General features: G+C 49.4%; 1 protein-coding gene across 1 annotated transcript; it reads right to left on the reverse strand.

Annotated features, from left to right (window-relative positions):
• Positions 1-13,553: 13,553 nt before the first annotated feature.
• BLOC1S4 (biogenesis of lysosomal organelles complex 1 subunit 4) lies at positions 13,554-14,335 on the reverse strand (the record flags this gene model as incomplete). Its single annotated transcript, XM_079702278.1, has 1 exon — positions 13,554-14,335. One exon carries the CDS (start codon positions 14,333-14,335, stop codon positions 13,682-13,684), a length of 654 nt encoding a protein of 217 aa, XP_079558404.1. The 3' UTR covers positions 13,554-13,681.
• Positions 14,336-23,461: the final 9,126 nt, after the last annotated feature.

Consider the following 23,461-nt stretch of genomic DNA (forward strand, 5'->3'; position numbering starts at 1 on the left):
GATGGAACCCAGGCCGGTCTGAGCCCTGTACCCATGTATCTCACCACCATGGGGTGCGTGTGTGTGTGTGTGTGTGTCTGGTTGTTCCAGGGGGCATTCAGAAATCCGACTTGGTCAGGACGACACGCAGGGTGGGCTTACTCCCTGCAACTGTCGGGGAAAAGTACCCTCTAAGTGCCCCCTGTCAGTGACCAGAACAGAGCGCCTGCTTCAGTCTGGGGCATTTCCTTCATGGGGTCAAGGGTCTGGGGAGCTGGGTCAGCCCCTGGAAGGCTGGTGGGCAGGAAACGGAACAGAGCCCTGGGGGGCGGGGGGAGGAGGGAGGGGGGGAGGAGGGAGAGAGGGGGGAGGGGAGGGGGGCCTGCTGAACCTCCCCACCCTAAGGCAGACCCACCTACCTGGGAAGGGGGATCCAGTGTTCATGGGGCTGTAACCTCACAGTTCACTGGCCTCTGACCGGGACCCTCCCCCCACTCCCTCCCCCGTCCTCAGAGAGTCTCTCAATCAAATCCACCCCAGTCCGCCCCGCCCTTCGCCTTGTTTAGAGCTTCCTGGGGACAAATTCCAAGGCCGCTGGGCCCGCCCCTTCTCTCCCTCACCTCCCGCCTCCCCCGACTTTGGACTTGGCGCTCTCAGGAATCTCCCTGCCTGTGCTCCTGCGGACGCTCTGCCGGCATCCTTGCCGCGACTGCTCCACCGGGAGGGGGAGGGGGAGGGTCCCGTCCCCTCCGCCCGGCCCCCAGGCCCTTGCGCTTCCCCTGCCCAGTGCTGGTCACAGTGGGGATGGGTGACTCTGCTGTCCCACTCCTGGGCTGCTCCCCTCCCAAGGGTAGGATGGGGGTCCCATTACTCTGGCTGTGGAACAAATTACCCCAAGACTTCGTGGCCTGAAACCACCACTTCTTAAAGTCACGGATTCCGTGGGCTGGGAGTTTGGGCTTGTCTGGGGCCTCAGATGGAGTCACCTGAAGGTTTGTTCAGGTCGCGCGGTCGATGCTGGCTGTCCAGTGGGCCCTCCACGTGGGCTAGCAGGGGGGGGCAGCACCCACTTCAAGATGTAGGCGGTCTGGAACTTCCCTGGCGGTCCAGTGGTTAGGACTCTGCACTTCCACTAAAGGGGGTGCGGGTTCCATCCCTGGTGGAGGAACGAAGATCCCACATGCCATCAGCCAAAAAAAAAAAAAAAGGTGGAGGGGCGCTTCATGGGGTGGGGGGCATGGACCCCCCCGACTGCTTGATGGGAGCTGTGTAGGGAGGGTCAGTTAGGAAAATACAGGGCCAGCCCCCAGCAGGTTCTCAGGACGTTTCTGCTGCTCTGTTGAGCCCACATAGCCCCGCTGCAGCTTCCAGAAGAGGAAACTTAGGCCCAGGGTACTCGCTCAAGGCCCTCACGTGTGGGACGCCAGTTCCACTGCAGGACACTGCCCCCTAGTGGCCAGAGGCGGCATGTCCAGGAGCCGAGGCCTGAGAGCCTGTGTGGACCGAGCGGGGGGGCGGGGGCGGGGGCGGGGCTGGCCCTGCCCCTCCTGGACCAGCGGGCAAACTCTTGAACCTCGGCAGGTTCCGCAGAGTGGGGTCAGCACACATTTATGTCGTCAGTCTCGGTTATCCTGGTGACCCTCCCAAGAGTGACACCCTTAGAGGTCTCCACTAGAGGTAGTGTGGTACAGACTGGACCTGCTGAGTGGCCGTGGGGTGACCGGATGGTCACAGGGTTAAAGTCCACTCTGACTTATCCGGGGAAGCCATCAGTGACTCCCGTGGTCCCCAGGATAAAGGCCACAGTCTTTGAAGTGGCTTGGGAGGCCCCACCCACCCCTGTCCTCCCCCTCAACCTCAAATTGTCAAGACCCCAGAGGTTCCCACCACTTGAAGTCCAGCATCAGCAGAACAAGAGGCCCAGGTTCTGCAGGCCTGTGGGAGCCAGACCAACAGCCCAGCTGCAGGTTCCTTGCTCCCATCTCGTGCTTAGCCTATTTCTTTTTCTTTTAAAAATGTAAAATGCAGTTTGCCAAACTGAATTATCATAAGTTGATTGCACAATTATGACCCCACTGTATTATATGCTCTCTCTGTCTCTGGCTCTGTGTGTTTGCACTTGCTGTTCCCTCTGCCAGGACTGCCCTTCCCCTCAAATCTCTCTCTGGCAAACTTCTCCTCATCCAGCAAGGTTCAGCTCAGTCATCACCTCCTCCAGGGAGCCTTCCCTGACTGCCCACCCCAACCCCAGACCTCATATAGAAGGCCAAGTTTTTTCTTGTGACAACCTAGATGACTCTTTAGCTGTCTCTCTCCTTACTGTCCCTTGAGGTCAGGGACTGGGTCTTATTCACATCTGTGTCCTCCATGCCCAGACCAGCACCCAGCACGTGTTATGAACTCAAAACAGTGTTTGTTGAGAGAATGAATAAAGAATTGCCTGTAGAAATGAGACCATCCAGGGGCGTGGCTAAGAGCTCAGATGCTGGAACCAGCCTGTCTGGGTCCAACTTCCATTTTTGCCACTAATAAATAGGCTGTGTGACCTTAGATACTTTCCTTGGCTTCTCTGGGCCTCAATCATCTCAAAGGCTAGGAGAGTCTGAAAGGAGTGGGCCAGCTCTTATCCATGCATTTTCATCCAGAAGTATTTTTTTTTATCCCAGCTGATTCTAAGACTGGGAGGAAACATAAAAATGTATAAAATACAATGGGAACACTGAGATGCAGAAAGCACCCTGGAGTCGGAGCCTTGACGCAGCTGGGTGTGGCCGAGAGCAGGTCCCCTCCCTGCTCCCTTCCAGGAAATGTAAGTCCTGCCCTCCTGAAGTGCTAACTACGGGCCAGAAAATCGATTAGCTCATTGAATCCTCACGTGATCCTTTATGAGTATGATCATTGACATTTTATAGATGGGGAAACTGCTTCCCAGGGGAAGACAGCTGCAAAGTGGTGGAGCTGGGATTTGAACCCACGCAGTCTGGCCCTTGAACCAGTCACTCAGACGCTTCACTGTACCACCCGTTGTTTGCCATTCCCTGCCTTCTCGAGATTCAGCCTCCCGCCTGCCGTGGCTGGGTCTCCCAAAGCCCTCACATTCCTCTATACTTCAATATGCAGGGGACTGTGTCTCAACACACACCTGTACATGCACATACATGCACACGTGCGTGTATCTCCACCTGAAAGAGTGTGGCTTTCTGTCCTCTCTCTCTGTGCAAGTGTCCTGGGTGAGCTCCACTGTCACCGTCCCAGGTTTATCCAGCGAAAGTCAGGACAAGTGGCCAGGAAGTGGAATCCCCACACGCAGGGGAGAGACACCTGACACCAGGGCCTTCGTCTCCGTCTTCACTGGAAACCTCACCAAGGCACTGGTGCCACCCCTTGTTGTTCCCTGTGCCTTAGCTGCTTTGCTCCCGATCACAGTCGGGCTGTCTAGCTCTCCTGGTTCTGGTCTCAGCATGGATGATACCACCTGCCAGAGGCCTTCTCCATCCTGGACCATCCCAGGAGTTGGGGGACGGGGGCGTGGCTGGAGTGCTTTTCCAGTGTGCAGGGCACCTCCTCTCACAGCCAGACTAGAAGCAAATGACATCTTCTCTGTGCTTCTGCTCCCCATCTGAAAAGTGGGGATCACCTCTGGGTCCTCACCTGGTAGAGTCTATGCTGGCTGTGGAATGTGGAGAGAGCCAGAAGGGAATCACTGGCCAGGGCCCCTGGGAGTTGAGGCCACAGAGCCCAGGGTTCTGGTGCCTGGAGCAGAGCATCCAGCCAGCACAGAGCCTGGAACCTGGGGGAGAGGAAAGGGGTCAAGGCCTCTTCCCTCGAAGGGAAGACAGACGTCGTGAGACCAAAAGGAATGAACTCCGGACACAGCCTGGGTGGAGCTCAGGGGCTTGTGCTGTGTGGACAAAGCCACTGTCAAAAGAGCACATGCTGTGATTCCATTTACATAACACTCTCAAAATTAACAACAACTATGTGTGTGTGTGTGTCTCTGTGTGTGTGTGTATGTGTGTATGGTACTGTGGAGAGCAGATCAGTGGTTGCAGGGGTTCGGATGGGGGGGATGGCCATAGGGAATAGCATAAGGGAATTTTTTGGAATGATGGAGCAGTTCTGTGTCCTGATTGGGGTGGTGGTTACACAAATCTATGTGCAATAAAATTCATAGAACTATATACAAAGAGAAAAGTAAGTGCATGGAAAAACAGGAGAAATCCAAATAAGGTCTGTGGTTTGGTTAGTAGTATCATGCCAGTGTCAATTTCCAGGTCGTGGCCATCGCATTATGGTTTTGTAAGATGCTGTCACTGGTGGAGCCGGGTGAAGGGCACAGGAGAGTTCTCTGAATTATTTTCGCAACTTCTCTGCAAGTCTAAAACGACTTCAAAGTAAAAACGCTAGGCTAGGAGTACTTCATCCAACAACAGCAGAATATACACTCTTCTCAAGTTCACATGGAATATTCACCAAGATAGACCACAAAACACACCTTAAATTTAAAAGAATACAGATTGGGAATTCCCTGGCTGTCCAGGGGTTAGGACTCTATGCTTCCACTGCAGGGGGGAATGGGTTCGATCCCTGGTCGGGGAATTAAGATCCTGCAAGCTGTGCGGTGCGGCCAGAAAAATAAATAAATAAAAATTTAAAGATTAAAAAAATAAAATACAGATCATACAATGTATACTCTCAGATCTCAATGGAATTAAACTAGAAATCAGTAACAGAAAGATAGTAGGAAAAGCCCAAGATACTTGGAGATTAAACAACACTCTTCTAAATAACACGTGAGTCAAAGAAGAAATCTCAAGAGAAATATTAAAAGATTTTGAAATAAATGAGATTGAAAATGCAACTTACTAGAATTTGTGGGATGCAATGAAAGCAGTTCTCAGAGGGAAATTTATAGAATTGAATGTATCTATTAGAAGACACATCTAAAATCAATCATTTCAGCTTTTAGAAAAAGAAGAGCAAATTCAATCCAGAGTAAGCACAGATGGCCAACAGGGACACGAAAAGATGCTCAGTATCATTAATCACCAGGGAAATGCAAATCAAAATCACAGTGAGATGTCACCTCACTCCGGTCAGAATGGCTGTAATTCCGTAACTCCACCCAGCTGAGAAATGAACCAGGGGTGCCCGAGGCTCGCACACAGTACTCTGATAAATCACTCCTACCGTGGCTGTTATCCCTGGTGGCACTTCCCCATCATCACCATCACCATCTACCCTGAGAAACCTTTACCTCCTCACTACCTCACGCCATCAGGATGGCCACTGTCAGAACAAGTGTCGGTGAGGATGTGCGGGAACTGGAACCTTCATGCACTGATGGTGGGGATGTCAACAGAGCAGCTAGGTGGGAAATAGTATGGTGGTTCTTCAAAAAAATTGAAAATAGAACCACCATGTGATCCAGCAGTTCTACTTCCAGGTACATACCTCCAAGATTGAAAACAGGATCTCAAAGAGATATTTATACCCCCATGTTCATAGCAGTGTTATTCATGATGGCCAAAAGGTGGAAGCCGCCCAAGTGCCCATCAACAGATGGATGGATATCAGGAGTTCCCTGGCGGCCCAGTGGTTAGAACTTGGTGTTTTTGTAACAGGAAAGAGCCAATCCTGACTCCATGTTGGATATGCTTCTTTACTTTAACCTTTGCTTCCCGTTGCTTTTGTTCACTAAAAGGATACTGCCTATACATAATGGCCTGCATCGGGGAACCCTGCCACTCTGTCTGAATGTTAAACCAAAGTGCCTTTGGTCAGGGAAGCATTCTGACCCTGTCCACCTGTGAATGGCTGCAAGAAAGATGAAATTAACACACCCCTCCCCGAAGCTGGCCATTCCAGGAGATATTTGCGAGACTTATGGTCTTTTTACTTTACTTCCCCACCTCCTCTCCCTCTCTGTTCTCTAAAAGAAACTGGCATCCAAACCCTGAGAAGATGGTGTTTTAGAGACATTAGTCTGCCGTCTTCTTAGCCTGCCGGCTTTCCAAATAAAGTCACTATTCCTTACCTCATCACCTCATCTCCTGATTTACTGGCCTGTCATGCGGAGAGCAGAGCGAGCTTGGACTCAGTAACACTTTCACTGCCGTGAGCCCGGGTTCGATCCCTGGTTGGGGAACTAAGATCCTGCAAGTCACACGGCATGGCCAAAAACAAAAAAACAGATGGATGGATAAGCAGTGTGGTCTATCCATACAATGGAATATGATTTAGCCTTAAAAAGGAAGGAAATCCTGTCACAGACTACAACAGGAATGAAACTTGAAGACATTATGCTCAGTGAAATAAGCCAGTCACAAAAAGACAAATACTTAATGTGAATGCGCTCATATGAAGTCCTTCCTTAGAGCAGTCAAATCCACAGAGACAGAAACTGTAATGGTGGCCACCAGGGGCTGGGGGAGGGGAGGGAGTGCAGAGGTGTTTCATGGGGACAGAGTTTCTGTTTTGCAAAATGAAGAATTGTGGAGATGCATGGTTGTGATGGCTGCACAGCAGTGTGAATGTACTTAATGCCACTGAACTGGACACTGAAAAGTGGTTACGATGGTAGATTTATATTATGTGTATTTTACCACAATTTTTTTTTTGGAAAAAAGAATAAAAACAATGATTGAACTAAAAAATCAGTTAACAAAAATAAAAGAACACTTACATTCACAACTTAGATGCCTTCCTGAACAATCTTATAAAGCAGTAGTGCTGGCACTTGAAACTCAGGTGTCCCAAACTACTGAGAACTGTGACATCCCTAATAGCACATCACCCCCCCAAACCTCCCATCCTGCTGGTTCTTGTCTCAATTAATAGTGTCACAGGGAACAATGTGCTATTAAGAAAGTCTATGGGTAAGCATTTCCACAATCTAGAAAGTGACAGATATTTGGGGGTGAGGGGGAAGGAAGGTGACATGTGTGTGTGTGTGTGTGTGTGTGTGTCTGCTTTTTTTTTTCCAAGAAAAGACTGAAATCGTTTTTCTGGTTTTGCCAGGACAAGGAGCTGAATTAACATCGGAGGAGCCTGAGAATGTGGCCCTCGCCATTTCCGCCCTCCTGGTTCTCTGCGTCTTGCTCATCCTCCTGTCTGTCACCTTTCATTCATCCAGCAGACACGGTTGGAGTGTCTACCCTGTACCCAGCATGGTGGCAGGTGCCACTGATCCAGGACTGCACAAAACGGACAAAGGCCACTCTCCTTGCCCTAGCAGGGGAGACAGAAAAAACAAGAAAACAAATAAATGAGCATGCTCATTCCGGTAGAGAGAAGAGCTGCGAGGCCAGCAAACAGGGTGAGGGGCGTTGCCCTCAGCTACCACGTCCACCCTCCCACGCCCCGGGCAAGAGCAGCCAGCTGTGCCTTGGCGTACAGCTGTGGTCCTCACACTGTGTGCCCCTTGGGCGGACAGGGCCTGGTGGCTCTGACTGCCCAGGGCTGCTGCGTTTATTTCCTGAAGGCTGGGCTGTACCAGCTGCTTTCAGGCGGCCGTTCCTGTTCCCACAGCTCCCTCTGCTGGAAAGGAGCTGCTCCTGCAGCCGAGGGCAATCCCGTAGTTACAGGGGCAACAGTTCCCGGTTATTCCCTTCCTCTGGCCCCAGGGTCTCATGTGACCACAGACTGACCCCACCCCTTTGAGGATGAAAATCGTAACGAAAAATCTCTCATTCTAAAAGAAATGCAGGGGCCTCCCTGGTGGCGCAGTGGTTGAGAGTCCGCCTGCCGATGCCAGGGGATACGGGTTCGTGCCCCGGTCCGGGAGGGTCCCATATGCCGCGGAGCGGCTGGGCCCGTGAGCCATGGCCGCTGAGCCTGCGCGTCCGGAGCCTGTGCTCCGCAACGGGAGAGGCCACAACAGTGAGAGGCCCGCGTACCGCAAAAAAAAAAAAAAAAGAAATGCATTTCCTTTTCTATTACTGGGACTAAGGATTTAGGTCACTTTGTAAAATTTTTTTTTAACAAATAGTTTTTAAGTTTTTGACTTTTTCAAAGTCTCTTTAGACAGTCCTACAAATTCTATATCAATATCCCTGAGGCACGGTTAAGAACGCCACCTTCTTGGAGCCCACAGGATTGCTTGTACGGATTTAACAAGTTCAGTCCATGAAATTTGGATTGGATTAGGTTGGTGTCTGACCTTCTCTCCCACTGGCCTGTCAAACTCTTGGGAGAAGAACCACGTCTTATTTCCCTTGGGGTCCTCAGCCCACCTGTGGTGATTGATTTCCCAGCAAACATGTGATTGAGTTACTGTATTTGCTTGCCTCCTATTCCTTTTGGGGTGCCTGGCTTTCGTCTAGCTGCTCATTCTCTCCACCAGTCTGAGTCATTCATTCAACAGGTATCTGAGTGTGCCAGGGAACGGTGAGAATACAGCCGAGGAGAAGTGGGACTGCCAGAGCCCATGCCCGCCTGGAGGTGGGCGGACAGTCATCTAATAACAACCCAGACACAGTGGTGGTGAGTGCTATGAGGGGAACACGTTGGGCATCTCCCAGGATCCAGGTGAAGCTGGAGAGATGTTTATGACTGAGAGGAGAGAGGCCCAGGACAAGTGAGGGCGTAGGGGCCAGATCCTGCAGGCCTGGCAGGCCATAGGACAGATTTTGGATTTTATTCAAACATAACAAGAGAAACTGATGGGAGTTTCAGGCAAAACCCAATATATCCGATTTCTGGAAAGACCCCTTGCGCCGCTGTGTGCTATATGAAAAGTGGCTTGGAGAGGGGAAGGGGGAAGCAGGAAACCACTTAAGAGAGGGCTGAGTGGCCCAGGTGAGACGGGGTGGCGGTGGGGACAGACACAGAGGATGCACTGAGGATGTTTTCGGGGGGGCTGGGAGGCACACTGATGAATTGGACGTGCGCTCTTACTATTCACAGCACATCACTCCTAGTCAAAGTCTTTAGAAGATACTAGAAACAGATGTTAGACCAAGGTCATTTAGTTAGATGTTAGGACAGATGTTAGACCCAGGTCATTTTTCTGTCTCCAGAATGGAGGTTGGGGGAGCCAGCCACACCCCGCTCTGTTTGGCACTGCCCCCTTCAGACCTCCTGGCTCCCTCCTCTCCCACCCCTGACCAGCTGGAGAGTTACGAGGGCCCTTCCGGATCTCGGAAAACTGTCCTTCCACCTCTTCCTAAGTCAGTAACAAGTTGAGAAGTTGCAGCTGCGCTGCACTTGCTTGTTACTTATGTCACAGCCAAGGACGGCTGGTGACGTGGACCCCGTCTGCCACCCTGAGCCCACCTTTCTCCTTAGTCACTCTCAGCAGCTGGAAGAAATCCTTACGAAATAACGCTTCAACTCTTCCTATGCTGTCCCTTCTGACAGCTGTTTAGCTAAGCTAGTTTAAAACTTTTAAGTTCCAGACCATTATTAGTTTTTTCCTCTCAGTATGTCCCGAGCTGTCTGACTCCAGGACCCCTCCTCTCACGTTCATGATGGACACACCTCCTTTCATATGGTCCAAGGCTCATATTCCTGAAAGTTCTGGCTTGGAGGATAAAAAGCCACAAGGTACTTACCACCTTATTTCACGTGTGAATTTTATTTCTTTATTTGGTTGTTCTGGGTCTTAGTTGCTGCATGTGGGCTCCTTAGTTGTGACATGCGAACTGTTAGTTGCAGCATGCATGTGGGATCTAGTTCCCTGACCAGGGATCGAACCCGGGACCCCTGCATTGGGAGCATGGAGTCTTTACCACTGCACCACGAGGGAAGTCCCACATGTGTGAATTTTATGTGAATAAATAGCACCCAATTTTATGTGTGCTTCCAGGGCGACTCCTGTACGCCCGAGGCTGCCTTTGGACGCACGAGGGCATGTCCTAGGTACTCCTGAAATCTCTAAGTGGCTACTGTGCTCTTGGGTGTAGGAATGAAGAACAAGCTAATTGCACAGGGAACTCTACTCAATACTCTGTAATGACCTATATGGGAAAAGAATCTAAAAAAAAACAGTGGTTGTATGTATATGTATAGCTGATTCACTGTGCTGTACAGCAGAAACTAACACAACATTGTACATCAACTAGACTCCAATAAAAATTAAAAAGAAAAAAGCTAATCGACTCTAGGGTGACGGGTGGTGTGCTCCTCTCAACCTTTATTCGACCCCATGCCCATTCCTGCTTATTCTTCTAGAAGGTGGGGGAACTCTAGACCCCGGCAGCAGAGACAGTCTGCAGGAGTCACCAGAATGACAACACACCCCACTTTCCCCCAGCCTCAGCACTGGGGGCCTCCCTCCCAACTTTGCTACTGACTTCGGAAGAGGTGGAAGGACAGTTTTCCGAGATCCGGAAGGGCCCTCGTAACTCTCCAGCTGGTCAGGGGTGGGAGAAGAGGGAACCAGGAGAAGGTCTGAAGGGGGCAGTGCCAAACAGAGCGGGGTGTGGCTGGCTCCCCCAACCTCCATTCTGGAGACAGAAAAATGACCTGGGTCTAATATCTGTCTTGTGTGAATTTTGTGTGTGAATAAATAGCACCCAATTTTATGTGTGCTTCCAGGGCGACTCCTGTACACCCGAGGCTGCCTTTGGACAAATCAGCTTCCAGTCCCCATTCCCAATGAGGCCCTGCACTAATCTCTATGTAGAAACCTCAGAAACAACACCGAATGACTAACAGAATTTCAGAACCCAAGGTCCCTTAGAGATAAGGTGCACAGATAATGATGTAAATTATCTTCCAGGGCTTCCCTGGTGGCGCAGTGGTTAAGAATCCACCTGCCAATGCAGGGCACACGGGTTCGAGCCCTGGTCCGGGAAGATCCCACATGCCGAGGAGCACCTAAGCCCGTGCGCCACAACTACTGAGCCTGCGCTCTAGAGCCTGCGCGCCTAGAGCCCGTGCTCCGCAGCAAGAGAAGCCACTGCAATGAGAAGCCCGCGCACCGTGACAGAGTGGCCCCCGCTCAGCACAGCTAGAGAAAGCCCACGTGCAGCAACAAAGACCCAACGCAGCCAAAAATAAATAAATAAATAAATAAACCAGGACTTTCAGGGAATTCCCTGATGGTCCAGTGATTAGGATACTGCGCTTTCACTGCGGAGGGCCCGAGTTCCATCCCTGGTCGGGGAACTGAGATCACGCCAACTGCATGGTGTGGCAATAAATAAATAAATAGTCTATTATTAGCTTTAAAAACTTTTAAACTGAATTTCATTCTTTCACTCGTTATTATATTTTTATCAACCCAATTTACTTTTTTGTAGGTAATGAATGCAAATATCTAATATTATATATTCCTAATTAACTTTTACTTTATAGTACGCTTGTTAACTTACGCTTTCTGGAATTTGGGGTTTCTATTATGCAGATATTAAATCTCACCTTTAACAATTACTCTACCTTTTCATAATTTGTCTTAATTACTAAGTACTTTTTTTTTTAATTTTTATTTATTTATTTATTCATTTATTTATGGCTGTGTTGGCTCTTCGTTTCTGTGTGAGGGCTTTCTCTACTTGCGGCAAGTGGGGGCCACTCCTCATTGCGGTGCACGGGCCTCTCACTATCGCGGCCTCTCGTTGCAGAGCACAGGCTCCAGACGCGCAGGCTCAGTATTTGTGGCTCACGGGGCTAGTTGCTCCGCGGCATGTGGGATCTTCCCAGACCAGGGCTCGAACCCCTGTCCCCTGCATTGGCAGGCAGATTCTCAACCACTGCGCCACCAGGGAAGCCCCAGTACTTTTTTTTTTTGGCTGTGTCAGGTCTTCGTTGCTGCGTGCGGGCTTTCTCTAGTTGCAGCGAGCGGGGGCTACTCTTCATTGTGGTGCGCGGGCTTTTTCACTGTGGTGGCTTCTCTTGCTGCGGAGCACAGGCTCTAGGCGCGTGGGCTTCAGTAGTTGCAGCAATGCGGGCTCAGCAGTTGTGGCTCTCGGGCTCTAGAGCGCAGGCTCAGTAGTTGTGGCGCATAGCTTAGTTGCTCCGCGGCATGTGGGATCTTCCCAGACCAGGGATCGAACCTGTGTCCCCTGCATTGGCAGGCGGATTTTAATCCACTGTGCCACCAGGGAAGCCCCCTAACTACTTTTTTAATATTAACCACAAATTAAAAAACCATTTTAGTAATACACGTTATGTAAGGAAACTATTTTCATATTCAGTGAATATGCAATAGGCATATACTAATTACTTACAGTAGGTACCCAGCAGTCGCCAAATACTTAATGTACGTTACCTGTTCTTTCCACTTCTAAATTCAGGAGTTCTTTAATTTGTAATCAGTGAACAACCTGAATAAAAAATGTAAATGTGTGGGACTTCCCTGGTGGTGCAGTGGTTAAGAATCTGCCTGCCAATGCAGGGGACACGGGTTTGAGCCCTGGTCCGGGAAGATCCCACATGCCGTGGAGCAACTAAGCCCGTGCGCCACAACTACTGAGCCTGCGCTCTAGAGCCACAGCTACTGAGCTCACGCACCTAGAGCCCGTGCTCTGCTAAAAGAGAAGCCACCACAATGAGAAGCCCGCGCACCACAATGAAAAGTAGCCTCCACTCGCCGAAACTAGAGAAAGCTTGCGCAAAGCAACGAAGACCCAACGCAGCCAAAAACAAATAAAATAAATTAAAAAATATATATATATAAATGTGTGACACAGAAGGTCCATGAAAGCTAAGGTCGGAGATTACACAATCAGATTTTTCACAATACACAGGTGAGAATATACCTACTTTACAAACCTCAAAGATCTATGATAAATGACACAAAAGCAACCTAAGCTCTATGCTTGAGTTCTACTACCTAGGAGGACCACCTTATAAAACAGATTAAAATCAAGATCAAAGCCTGTTGTACCTGCAAGGGATCTTTAAGATTCCACGTCGTCAGGGTGAAAGAACAAAATCCTAATACCAGTCATATTACCACACAAATAATTTAACTATTCACTCTGAGAAGAAATAAATATTTAATGCTGTGAACTACCTTTATCCCACTCCTAAAATCAGATACTCAACGTGTCTATTTTCAAACAAGCAAAAAGGAAAATACGTACAGTCCTTTTCAGATGGAAACCCTTTCCAATAAAATTTAAATTTTTTATTGATATTAATTATAAACCAAACGTTGGGAATCATATATAGACACGTTTGCTATGGACAAACTAAGACTGTGAGGTCATACTTTCAAAAAAAAACTTCAGAATGAGTTGCAATAAATCAATACGTTTTCTCAGAAATTGTATAATTTCCTTCGGTTTGCAATCCATTATATGGAAAGTTTAATATAATTTTAAATAATTTACCATCCTAGAAGTAAGCTATTGAAAACTGAATCACTATTAGGATCGAATTAACAAGGCTTTAAAGGCTCAGTTTTCCTAACGGTATACAAATATACAAATCTTGAAAAGGTAATACTATTAGTTGAGCTGTAAAATCCATAAAAATAACAGTTCTGCCACAGTGCCCAGGTAAGTTCATTCGTTTTGCTTCCCCGATGCCCCCCACCAAGCAGCTTTGAAGTTTCAAGTTTGAACCGGAAGACGTAGAAAATCACACATCCTTCGTGAAATGATGAAGATACTGAGAAATCAAGTGTGCAAAAAATAAACTTTACAATTCCATACTCCAACATCATGTATGTCTAGTAACAGGATTTTCAAATGATTTGATTACTACTCGAGAGAATTTCAGACCCGTCCTCTCGCAGCGCTGTCCCGCGGACTCAGACCTGAGGTCTTTCGCTGCAACAAGGAAAGTGGTCTTCGGTTCGAAACACGACGGGGGGTTCGTAGCTGGTCCCCTGGGACCTGCTGGAGGGCGCCTTGTTAAAGAAGGAGGGCACGTTAATTGTGCGCAGGAGTTTCCTGAACGTACTGGGGAACGTCCCCAGCTCGGCCTCCGCCCTGGAGACCTGCTCCTCCAGACTGGCTACACTGGCGCCGATCATCCTGACGAAGGCCTCCAGCCGGTCGATCTTGCTGTACACTCTCCGCATCTCGGTGGCCTTCGCGTAAATGCAAGGCACGCCCTCGCTGACCACGTGGGAGGAGTCGCCGCGCAGCATGTCCAGCATGCCCACAAACTCGTCCACCCTGGTGAGTAGGTCCTCCAGGCTCGCGTCCAGCTCCTCGACCTCGGGCCGCGCCCCCGCGCCAGGAAGCAGGCAGGCGGCGTAGCCCGCGGCGGCGCGGCGCAGCAGCGGCAGGTCCCGGCTGGGCGCGCCCGACTCCGGGCCCTCATCCTCCCACAGCACCGACGCGCTGCTGTGGCTCTGGGACACGTTACCGCTGTCCCCGCTCCAGGCCGCCACCTGGGGCTCGGCCTCCTCGGCCGGCCCCTCGCACGGCAGCCTGCAGCCCTCCGCAAAACCTTCCATGGCTCGCAACTGACCCGGAACGCCAACCCCGCTTCCGGCCTCTGCGGACGCAGCACTACTTCCGGCCTCTGCGCGAGCACGTACACGCACGCAACCCGCCCTTGCTACTGGCCTCCTCTGGCCCGCGCACCCATCTCTGCTTCCAGCGTCGGAACGCTCATGCACGCGCGCGGCGCTGTCCGCGCAGAGGTGCTCACGCTCAGAGCGTGTCGGAAAAAAACATGAACGTGTTGGGGGGGGGGAAAAAAAAAAACGCAACGTGTTGGGACTTGCCTGGTGGCGCAGTTCGCCTGCCAATGCAGGGGACACGGGATTGAGCCCCGGTCCGGGAAGATCCAACATGATGCGGAGCAACTAAGCCCGTGCGCCACAACTACTGAGCCTGCGCTCTAGAGCCCGCGAGCCACAACTGCTGATCACACATACCACAACTACTGAAGTCCGCGCGCCTAGAGCCCGTGCTCCACAACAAGAGAAGCCACCGCAATGAGAAGCCTGTGCACCGCAACAAAGAGCAGTCCCTGCTCGCTGCAACTAGAGAAAGCCCACGCGCAGGAACGAAGACCCAATGCAGCCAAAAATAAATAAGAACGTGTAACAGGAATACAATAAAGTTTGTGTATCTTAAGTGTACATACTGATTATTTTTTACATATCCATACAACCACATAACCTCCAACCAGGTCAAGATATAGAACATGTCCAGGAACCATGACGGTCTCCCGGCTGCTGTCCCTAGTTTCTTCTTGCTGTTTATAGTTAAATGAAAGAGAAGTGAGATAAGCAAAAGGAAGGTTTGTTAAACCTTGATTTTTTTTTTTTTTTTTTGGCCGCGCGACTCGTGGGATCTTAGTTTCCCGACCAGGGATCGAACCTGTGCCCCCTGCAATGGAAAGGCAGAGTCCTAACCACTGGACCGCCAGGGAATTCCCAAACTTTGATATTCTTGATGACTTTGAAAGTTCTCAGCCTCTCCAGGTGGCTAAAATAAAGAAACAATATTAGGGACTTCCCTGGCGGTCCAGTGGTTAAGACTTCACCTTCCAATGAAGGGGGTGCAGGTTCGATCCCTGGTTGGGGAGCTGGGATCCCGCATGCCTTGTGGTCAAAAAAAAAAAAAAAAAAAAAAAAAGCCAGGGGCTTCCCTGGTGGCGCAGTGGTTGAGAGTCCGCCTGCCAATGCAGAGGACACGGGTTCGTGCGCCGGTCCTAGAAGATCCCACATGCCGCGGAGCGGCTGGGCCCGTGAGCCATGGCCGCTGAGCCTGCGCGTCCGGAGCCTGTGCTCCGCAGCGGAAGAGGCCACAACAGTGAGAGGCCCACGTACCAAAACAAACAAACAAACAAACCCCAAGGCGTGGAACAGAGGCAATATTGTGACGGGACTTTAAAAATGGGCCACATCAAAAAAATCTTTTAAAAAAAGAAACAATTAAAAATAGCTTTATAGTAAAGATCAAATCCAGGGTACTGCCAGAAAAAAACAAGGAGTTGTGACTGTAAAATACCTCTTAATCAACAGTCAATCAAAGAAAGAAATGGAAAATTTTATTCAAGCCAACCTGAGGATTATAACCTGGGAGACAGTCTTTCAGAAAGCTCTGAGAACTGTTCCACCTTTTAGAGGTCAAAGCACAATTATATGGTTTTGAGACAAAGGATTATACATCAAAGTAACATACTGACGTTTTACATAGCCCAGATCTGCACGTGCAAGGCAAGCAGTGGGTCATCATGACGCCTAACGGCAGCGGTCCGCAACCTTTTGGGCATCAGGGACCGGTTTCATGGGAGACGGACGGGGGCGTGGGATGGTTCAGGTGGTAACACGAGCGACGGGGAGAGACAGGGAGCGGCGGGTAGTGGCAAGCGACACTTCGCTCACCGGCCTGCCGCTCATCTCCTGCTGTGCATCCCGGTTCCTAGCAGGCCAAGGACCGGTAGGGTTGGGGACCCCTGCCTTACAGGATTGAGAAAGGAATGTTTTCTCCTAAGGAGTTCCCTCGCTAATGCCAGGAGAAAATTGTTTTTTGTTTTGTTTTGTTTTGTTTTTTTGGCAAGCAGGCACTCCTGCGTCTTCTAAGGGAATCTTGTTACTGTATAATGTAGATGCACAATGCACACTAAAGAGGGATAGTGGCCCACATAGGCAGAGAGAGAACTGTATTTAAAATTTTTTTCTTGTCCTGTCCTAAAAGTAATTGTAATTCATCAAACCCCCTCCCCTTTGATTGCCCAATTTATTGTTAAATAAGAAAACATCATCTTTGTCTAAAAAATTTCCTCCCATTTTCCAGTTGCTCAATCATTATGGGTTGAATGGGAAAACTTAGAAATCAGAGAGGCACGCGGGTTTTCTCTAGTTGCAGCGAGTGGGGGCTACTCTTAGTTGCGGTGAGCAGCTTACTGTGGTGGCTTCTCTTGTTGTGGAGCACGGGCTCTGGGCACACAGGCTTCAGTAGTTGCAGCATGCAGGCTCAGTAGTTGTGGCTCACAGGCTTAGCTGCTCCACAGCATGTGGGATCTTCCCGGGATCGACCAGGGATCGAACCTGTGTCCCCTGCATTGGCAGGCGGATTCCCAACCACTGTGCCACCAGGGAAGCCCCAGAATAACAACTCTTTAAAGAGATAAAAGATGTGCCTCTCAGAGCCTCTCAAACAATAGGGTCTTTGGGACTTTTGCCTAATAGAGTGAACCCCAATGAGATTCACAGGAAACCTATGAAGTATTTTAAGACCATCATATTAGAAGAAACACTGCAGCTAGAAGGGACAGAGATGGTACAAAATGAAACGCCTTTGGACACCCCAAGTTTCTAGAGCATGAAGCAGGCTGAGGAAATTACTCATCTGTAAATACATACTACCTATCATGAAAAAGGAAGTATGATTCAAAGGGCGGAACCAAGAGCCCAGATGATAGAGCTGAGAGCCATGGAGAGTTATTCGTAGACTTTGAGACTGAACTGCAGAATTACTGCGCCCCAGTGACTCCTTTGTGCCTCCCATTTCGCCCCTTATTTGAATAGGAATGTTTGTAACGGTTATCCTATGCCTGTCCCACAACTGTATATTGGATGTGTCAGGGGCATATAACTTGTCTCTTTAGTTTTAAAGTTCTACAGATCAAGTCGAACTGTAGTCTAGGTGCTGGATTTAAGAAACTACGATCATGACGGCTGATCCACATCTGACCTACAGAGCAAAATTTGGACTTGGAGATGCTGCTACAATAGAATGTAACTTTTGGGGCCTTTGGGTGGGGGTGTGGCTTGCATGTTGGAGGGACATGAATCGTTAGTGGCCAGAGAGCAGACTGTGGTAGCCAGCCTTCAAGATGAGCCCCAATGATCTCCATCTCTTGTTGTTCACACTCTTGCATATTCCTTCCTGTTGAGTGTGTACTGGACATAGTGACTTGTTCGTAATAAATAGAAAAACGCAGAAGTGGTGGTGTGTGACTTCGGGATTAGGTCGTAAGAGGAGTTGTGTTATTGTTACTCACCAGGGTTCTTGGCCTCCTTGATCTATAGAAATTGATTAAGAGGCCAGATAAGAAATTCAGGCAAGGCTTCGTTAAGTTTCCTGCTGCAGCAGTAGGGAGAGAGAACAAGTAACAAGTTCCCTTGCTCGCTCCCCGGGGGTGCAGCGGGGGGCGAGCTGCTTCCTTATATGGGGTGAGGGTAGAGGTGTGTCCTGGGGTCAGCTGGAGGGGTGGCTTAGGAGGTTTGCCCACCCCTTATGTGGGGTTGAGTGCAGGGGGCATGCTCAGTACCCTGCTTTTGCTCCCGGCTCTTCAGAATTGGCAGTTGGGTTTTCGGTCTTTTTGTATCTTGTTGTCCATAATTTGCCCCAACTGCACATGCATGCAGTTTTTTTTTTTAATTAATTAATTATTTTTGGGGGGCTGTGTTGGGTCTTCATTTCTGCGCGCGGGCTTCCTCTAGTTGCGGCGAGTGGGGGCTACTCTTCACTGTGGTGCTTGGGTTTCTCACTGCGGTGGCTTCTCTTGTTGCAGAGCACAGGCTCTAGGCGTGTGGGCTTCAGTAGTTGTGGCACACAGGCTTTGCTGCTCCACAGCATGTGGGATCTTCCCGGACCAGGGCTCAAACCCATGTCCCCTGCATTGGCAGGACACGCAGTTACTTTTCTTTGTATTTTGTTGTTGGAGATGTCTGCCCAGGTGTGCACACAGCAGCAAAGGGTCCCAGGTCCCAGCCTGTCTCATCTCTTTCTCTCCAATTGCTTGCTCTGACTTCTTGTGGACATCTATTGAGAAACTACATAGCAAGGAACTGAGGTCTTTTACCAATAGCCAGCAAAAAACAGCCTCCTTCCAGTAACAACAGGAAGTGGATCCTCCAACCCCATTCAAGCCCAGCGATAACTGCAGCCTAATTAAATGTCCTAAGCTGAAACTATGTGAGATAATAAATATCTGTTGTTTTCAGCTGCTAAATTTGGGGGTAATCTGTTATGCAGCAACAGACAATTAATCTACCATTGAAGGAATATACTACAATTTATTTGTTTTATTTATTTATTCTCTGGCTGATAAACATTTACGTTGTTTTAGCTTTAGGGCTATTATAAAAAGCGCCTATGAATATTCTTCTCTATATCTTTTTTAAAATAAATAAATTTATTTATTTATATTTTTGGCTGCACTGGATCTTCGGTGCTGCATGAGGGCTTTCTCTAGTTGCGGCGAGCGGGGGCCACTTTTTGCTGTGGTGTGTAGGCTTCTCATTGCGGTGGCTTCTCTTGTTGCAGAGCATGGGCTCTACGGGCGTGGGCTTCAGTAGTTGTGGCACGTGGGCTCAGTAGTTTTAGCTCAAGAGTGCAGGCTCAGTAGTTGTGGCACAAGGGCTTAACCTGTGCTTGAACTCGTGTCCCCTGCATTGGCAGGTGGATTCTTAACCACTGTGCCACCAAGGAAGTCCCATCTTCTATATATCTTTTTGTGGATAAATGTGCTCACCACTACTGAGCCTGCGCTCTAGAGCCCGCGAGCCACAACTGCTGAGCCCGTGCGGCCACAACTACTGAAGCCCATGCGCCTAGAGCCCGTGCTCTGCAACAAGAGAAGCCACTGCAATGAGAAACTCGTGCACAGCAATGAAAAGTAGACCTCGCTCGCTGCAACTAGAGAAAGCCTGTGCGCAGCAACGAAGACCCAAGGCAGCCAAAAATAAATTAAAAAAAAAAACCAGAAGTGTCTTTAAAAACAAACAAACAAACAAAAACCTGACAGACCTTGCACTTTTCTGATGGCACAGTGGTTAAGAATCCGCCTGCCAATGCAGGGGACACGGGTTCGAGCCCTGGTCCAGGAAGATCCCACATGCCACGGAGCAACTAAGCGCGTGCACCACAACTACTGAGCCTGTGCTCTAGAGCCCGCGAGCCACAACTACTGAAGCCCGCGAGCCACAATTACTGAAGTTCGCGCGCCTAGACCCTATGCTCTGCAATGAGAAGCCACCACAATGAGTAGCTCCTGCTCACCGCAACTAGAGAAAGCCAGCGTGCAGCAATGAAGACCCGACGCAGCCAAAAAAATAAATATAAAAACTAAAAAAAAAAAACCCAAAAAACATTGACAGACCTGCAATGAGAGATAGACAAATCCACCACTAGAGCAGGTGACCACCACAAAGCCTCTCCCTGCGTGACTGACTGCTCAGGCAGGTAAGAAGACTTGGGACATCAAACAGGGATGATTTAAGGGGCCACATTAAGGAACTCTTCATTCATTCTTCTCTGAGTATTTATGCAACTATGGCTGTGGGAGGTAAAGAATGTGGGTGAAATGGGTGTGACGTACAGGACACTGAATAAATGGTAAGAATGTGCAGCCCGCCCCAAGTTCAGGATGCCTTTATCTAACCAAGAATGATGTCATGGGTATTACCAGATGACCATAGGGCGGCATTTGTCCAGTAGCCTTTTTCCAGTTGGAGAGAATGTCTCAGGGTCTCCCTGGAACCCAGGCATCTTCTGTCACCTAACAAAACTCTGAGTCCAAATACAGAACCTATTTGGAAGTCCCAGTGTAGCTGGACCATAAAAATAAATTCCCGAGAGACTATGAAAGGGCCTGAGACACCTGTTCTCCAAGCTCCGCCTCAAGGGGCAGGGCTAAAATTGTCCACGAGGTGGCTGGTTACTTTACAGGAATCTCGAACAAATGGAATGCCAACTCCCCAAGAAAGCTCAAAGACAAGACAGCGCAAAACCATCATTTTTTTTTGGCTCAGAAAGAGATCGTCACTTGTCCGAAGTGACACATTAATAAGCAAGTGGCAGAGCCAAGAGTGGAACTGGCTCTCCGACCCCAACCCATGCCTTCTGCACCATCCACTGTCTGCTGTACCGTCAGCTGAGTCAGGAGCTCTTCCCCTGAGCATCTTCTCTCCTGCTGGGCTCAGACAGCAGATACTGCCCTTGGGTCCCAAGGTGCAAATTTCATGCACCTGGTTGTCACCAGTTCACCATCATGGTGCCCAAGACCCAAAATGCCTTTGTCCAAGGGACTAACTTAGCTGACGAAACACCCAGATGCAGAGGCCTCAGCAGTTCTGTACTGAGAGATGGGGGCCAGTCAGATTGGAACCTTCCACACACCTCCTCTCCCCTGCCCACCTCTCCATACAGCTTCCATCATCTAGAGCCTTCCCCACGCCCTGGATGGGTTAAATGCTGCCTTCCTGTTCCCCACCCCCTCCACTTCCTCAGTCTCAGCACTTCTCACTCACTGTGGCAGGGTCTGTTAAACTGGCCGTCTCACCCACTATGGTACAAGCCCTTTGAAGGCGGCAGCTGTGGTAGAGTTGGGGCTACAACATCTAGCACATATTAGCTCTTCCATATATATTCCAGTGTGCGAATGAACGGGTCAGTGACTCACTAGGGAACCAACTGTTTGGCGGTGTCCCGTGGACCTAGTACATCGCCAGCAAAATATTTGCTGAATGAATAACTGAACAAATACATAAGCAAATGCACTCTATGAAACGAGCTGGTCAGTGTCTGTTGGAGACTCAGCAGACACCTGGAACGTGGGACCTCAGTAGAAGGAGGGACGCCTGTATTTGGGCTCCCTAATCCCACTGAGCCCCAGGGATTCCTCACACTTCTCCTCAGCCTAGACGGGGTCCATCATGGCCTATTCCAAACATCCTCGAGGCCAACCTATGCTCACTGCTGCATCCCTCTACAGAGCGCTCAGCATCGTGGACTGCTGTTTAGAAAACTGCTGAAGACCAGGTTGCTGAGACAAGAGGCAGAGGTGTGCCAGGTACCAGCTGATGTTATGGAAATAGCTCCGGCAAGCTCCCGGGCAAGTTCCTGAGAGTTTTTTCAGCCCAAGTTTCCCCACCCGAACAACAAGGATAATAAAATGACCCCTGAAATGTGTGAAAATGAGGTAAGGTATGTTAAGTGCCTGATCCCAAGTAGACTCTTGTTAATACAGACTTTTGCTTCTCATTTCACACACCCAATATCCTGTTATTGGCCAGCAGGTATAGGAACTCAGCTCGGGGGGTAACAGCAGAAACAGGATCAATGCTGTTTTCACTTTTGGCCCCTTGAGTGATCTTTGAATTTGACCTATCCCATGCCACTCATATCCTAAGACTGATTTCCCCCTTCATGAGTTTGCTGAAAGCAAAGGTAACAATCCCAATTACCACTTATTAAAGAAAGGAAATGTATTTCTTTGAATTAAAAGCATGTTTGCCTCCACAGACACCATATCAAAGATAGGGACTCACAAAGAATTCCCCGTATTTCCACCCGTTGCCCTTTTCCACTTGACACTGCTGCACCATCACCTACTGTCTGGCCAGGACAGGGACCATGGAGAGTAGGGCTCCTAGAGAGGGGACGTGCAGACCCTCAGTCCTCAACTCTGGCACCCCCAGCCCTGTTTGGCTGCATTCACAATGGTCCCTGGTATTATTCACTGCGTAACCCATGGCACCAGACACAATCACCCTTTCACTAAGCAAGGATGACAGACTTTGGGGGCGGGATGGATCTGAAACTGGTGGCTGCAGTTCCAATTCTGACAGACATCACAAGCAGGCAAAGGAAGTTAGGGCAGGGAGGTGGGTCAGGCCTTCATTTCCCTTCTGTGCAATTACAGCAGTAACACCTCCACCTTCACTGCACACCCCTGCCCTGTCCATTTTCCGCGACCATATTTGCATCTTCTAAACCACAAACAGGAAAGTGTTGTTGACCTGCTCAAACCTTTCCATGGGTCTCCATTACTCTGCTTCTCAAAAGTTTTCAGCAAACCACCCTTAACTTCAGAAGGCCTTGCTACCAGAAGCGTGGTACCTGAACCAGCAGCAATGCCATTACTTGGGAGCTTGTGAGAAATGCCTAAGTCAGGTCCTTAACTATAGGATTAGAATCTGCATTTTAACAAGACCCCAGGGGTTCAGATGCGCTTTAAGTTTGAATATCAGCATTGCTCCAGAGGCTCAGGACAGGGCAAGAAGTAGCTCCAAGTGGGAAACTTCTTTAGCCAGTGGTGTGTCATTTTAAAAATTAAAAAAATACTTTTTCTGTCAAACATTCAAGTAAGTTGACTATTCAGAATGCATCAATATATTCCTTGGCAACAGGTTCCCTACAGCGCATCTAGGTACAGCCCAGAACACAAGACCCCAGGTGGAGAAGCATGGACACACACAGAATCAAGTTTAAACTCTTCAAAGCCATATGAAGACCTCCACAACCACGTTTCCTACGTCCCTCATTGCCTCCCTGTTCTCTCACAACACCCCAAAGCCCTCCCCACCATGCCACGCTTCTACCTGCCTACGGATCCCAGGGTCAGTACTGTACCCTTAGTCCCTGGGCCTGGGCAGTTGTGCCCATGCTTCCAGGCCCAGACCAAGAGTCCTTGGGTCTGAAAGCTTTTTCCCCTCAGACTCCCCGATGCTCAGGTGACTCTCTCCTCAGTGCTCCCACCACAGCACAAACACGGGGTATCCAAACCTCTTCGATGCCTTCAGCTGTCCTGGTTTACACTTATGATCCCACACTAATTACTACTAGGGCCACCCTTCACTCTCTTTTGTTTTCTTTTTTCCCCATTTTTCACTGTG

Source organism: Hyperoodon ampullatus, assembly GCF_949752795.1.
Source record: "Hyperoodon ampullatus genome assembly, chromosome: 1".
Taxonomy (NCBI): domain Eukaryota; kingdom Metazoa; phylum Chordata; class Mammalia; order Artiodactyla; family Ziphiidae; genus Hyperoodon; species Hyperoodon ampullatus.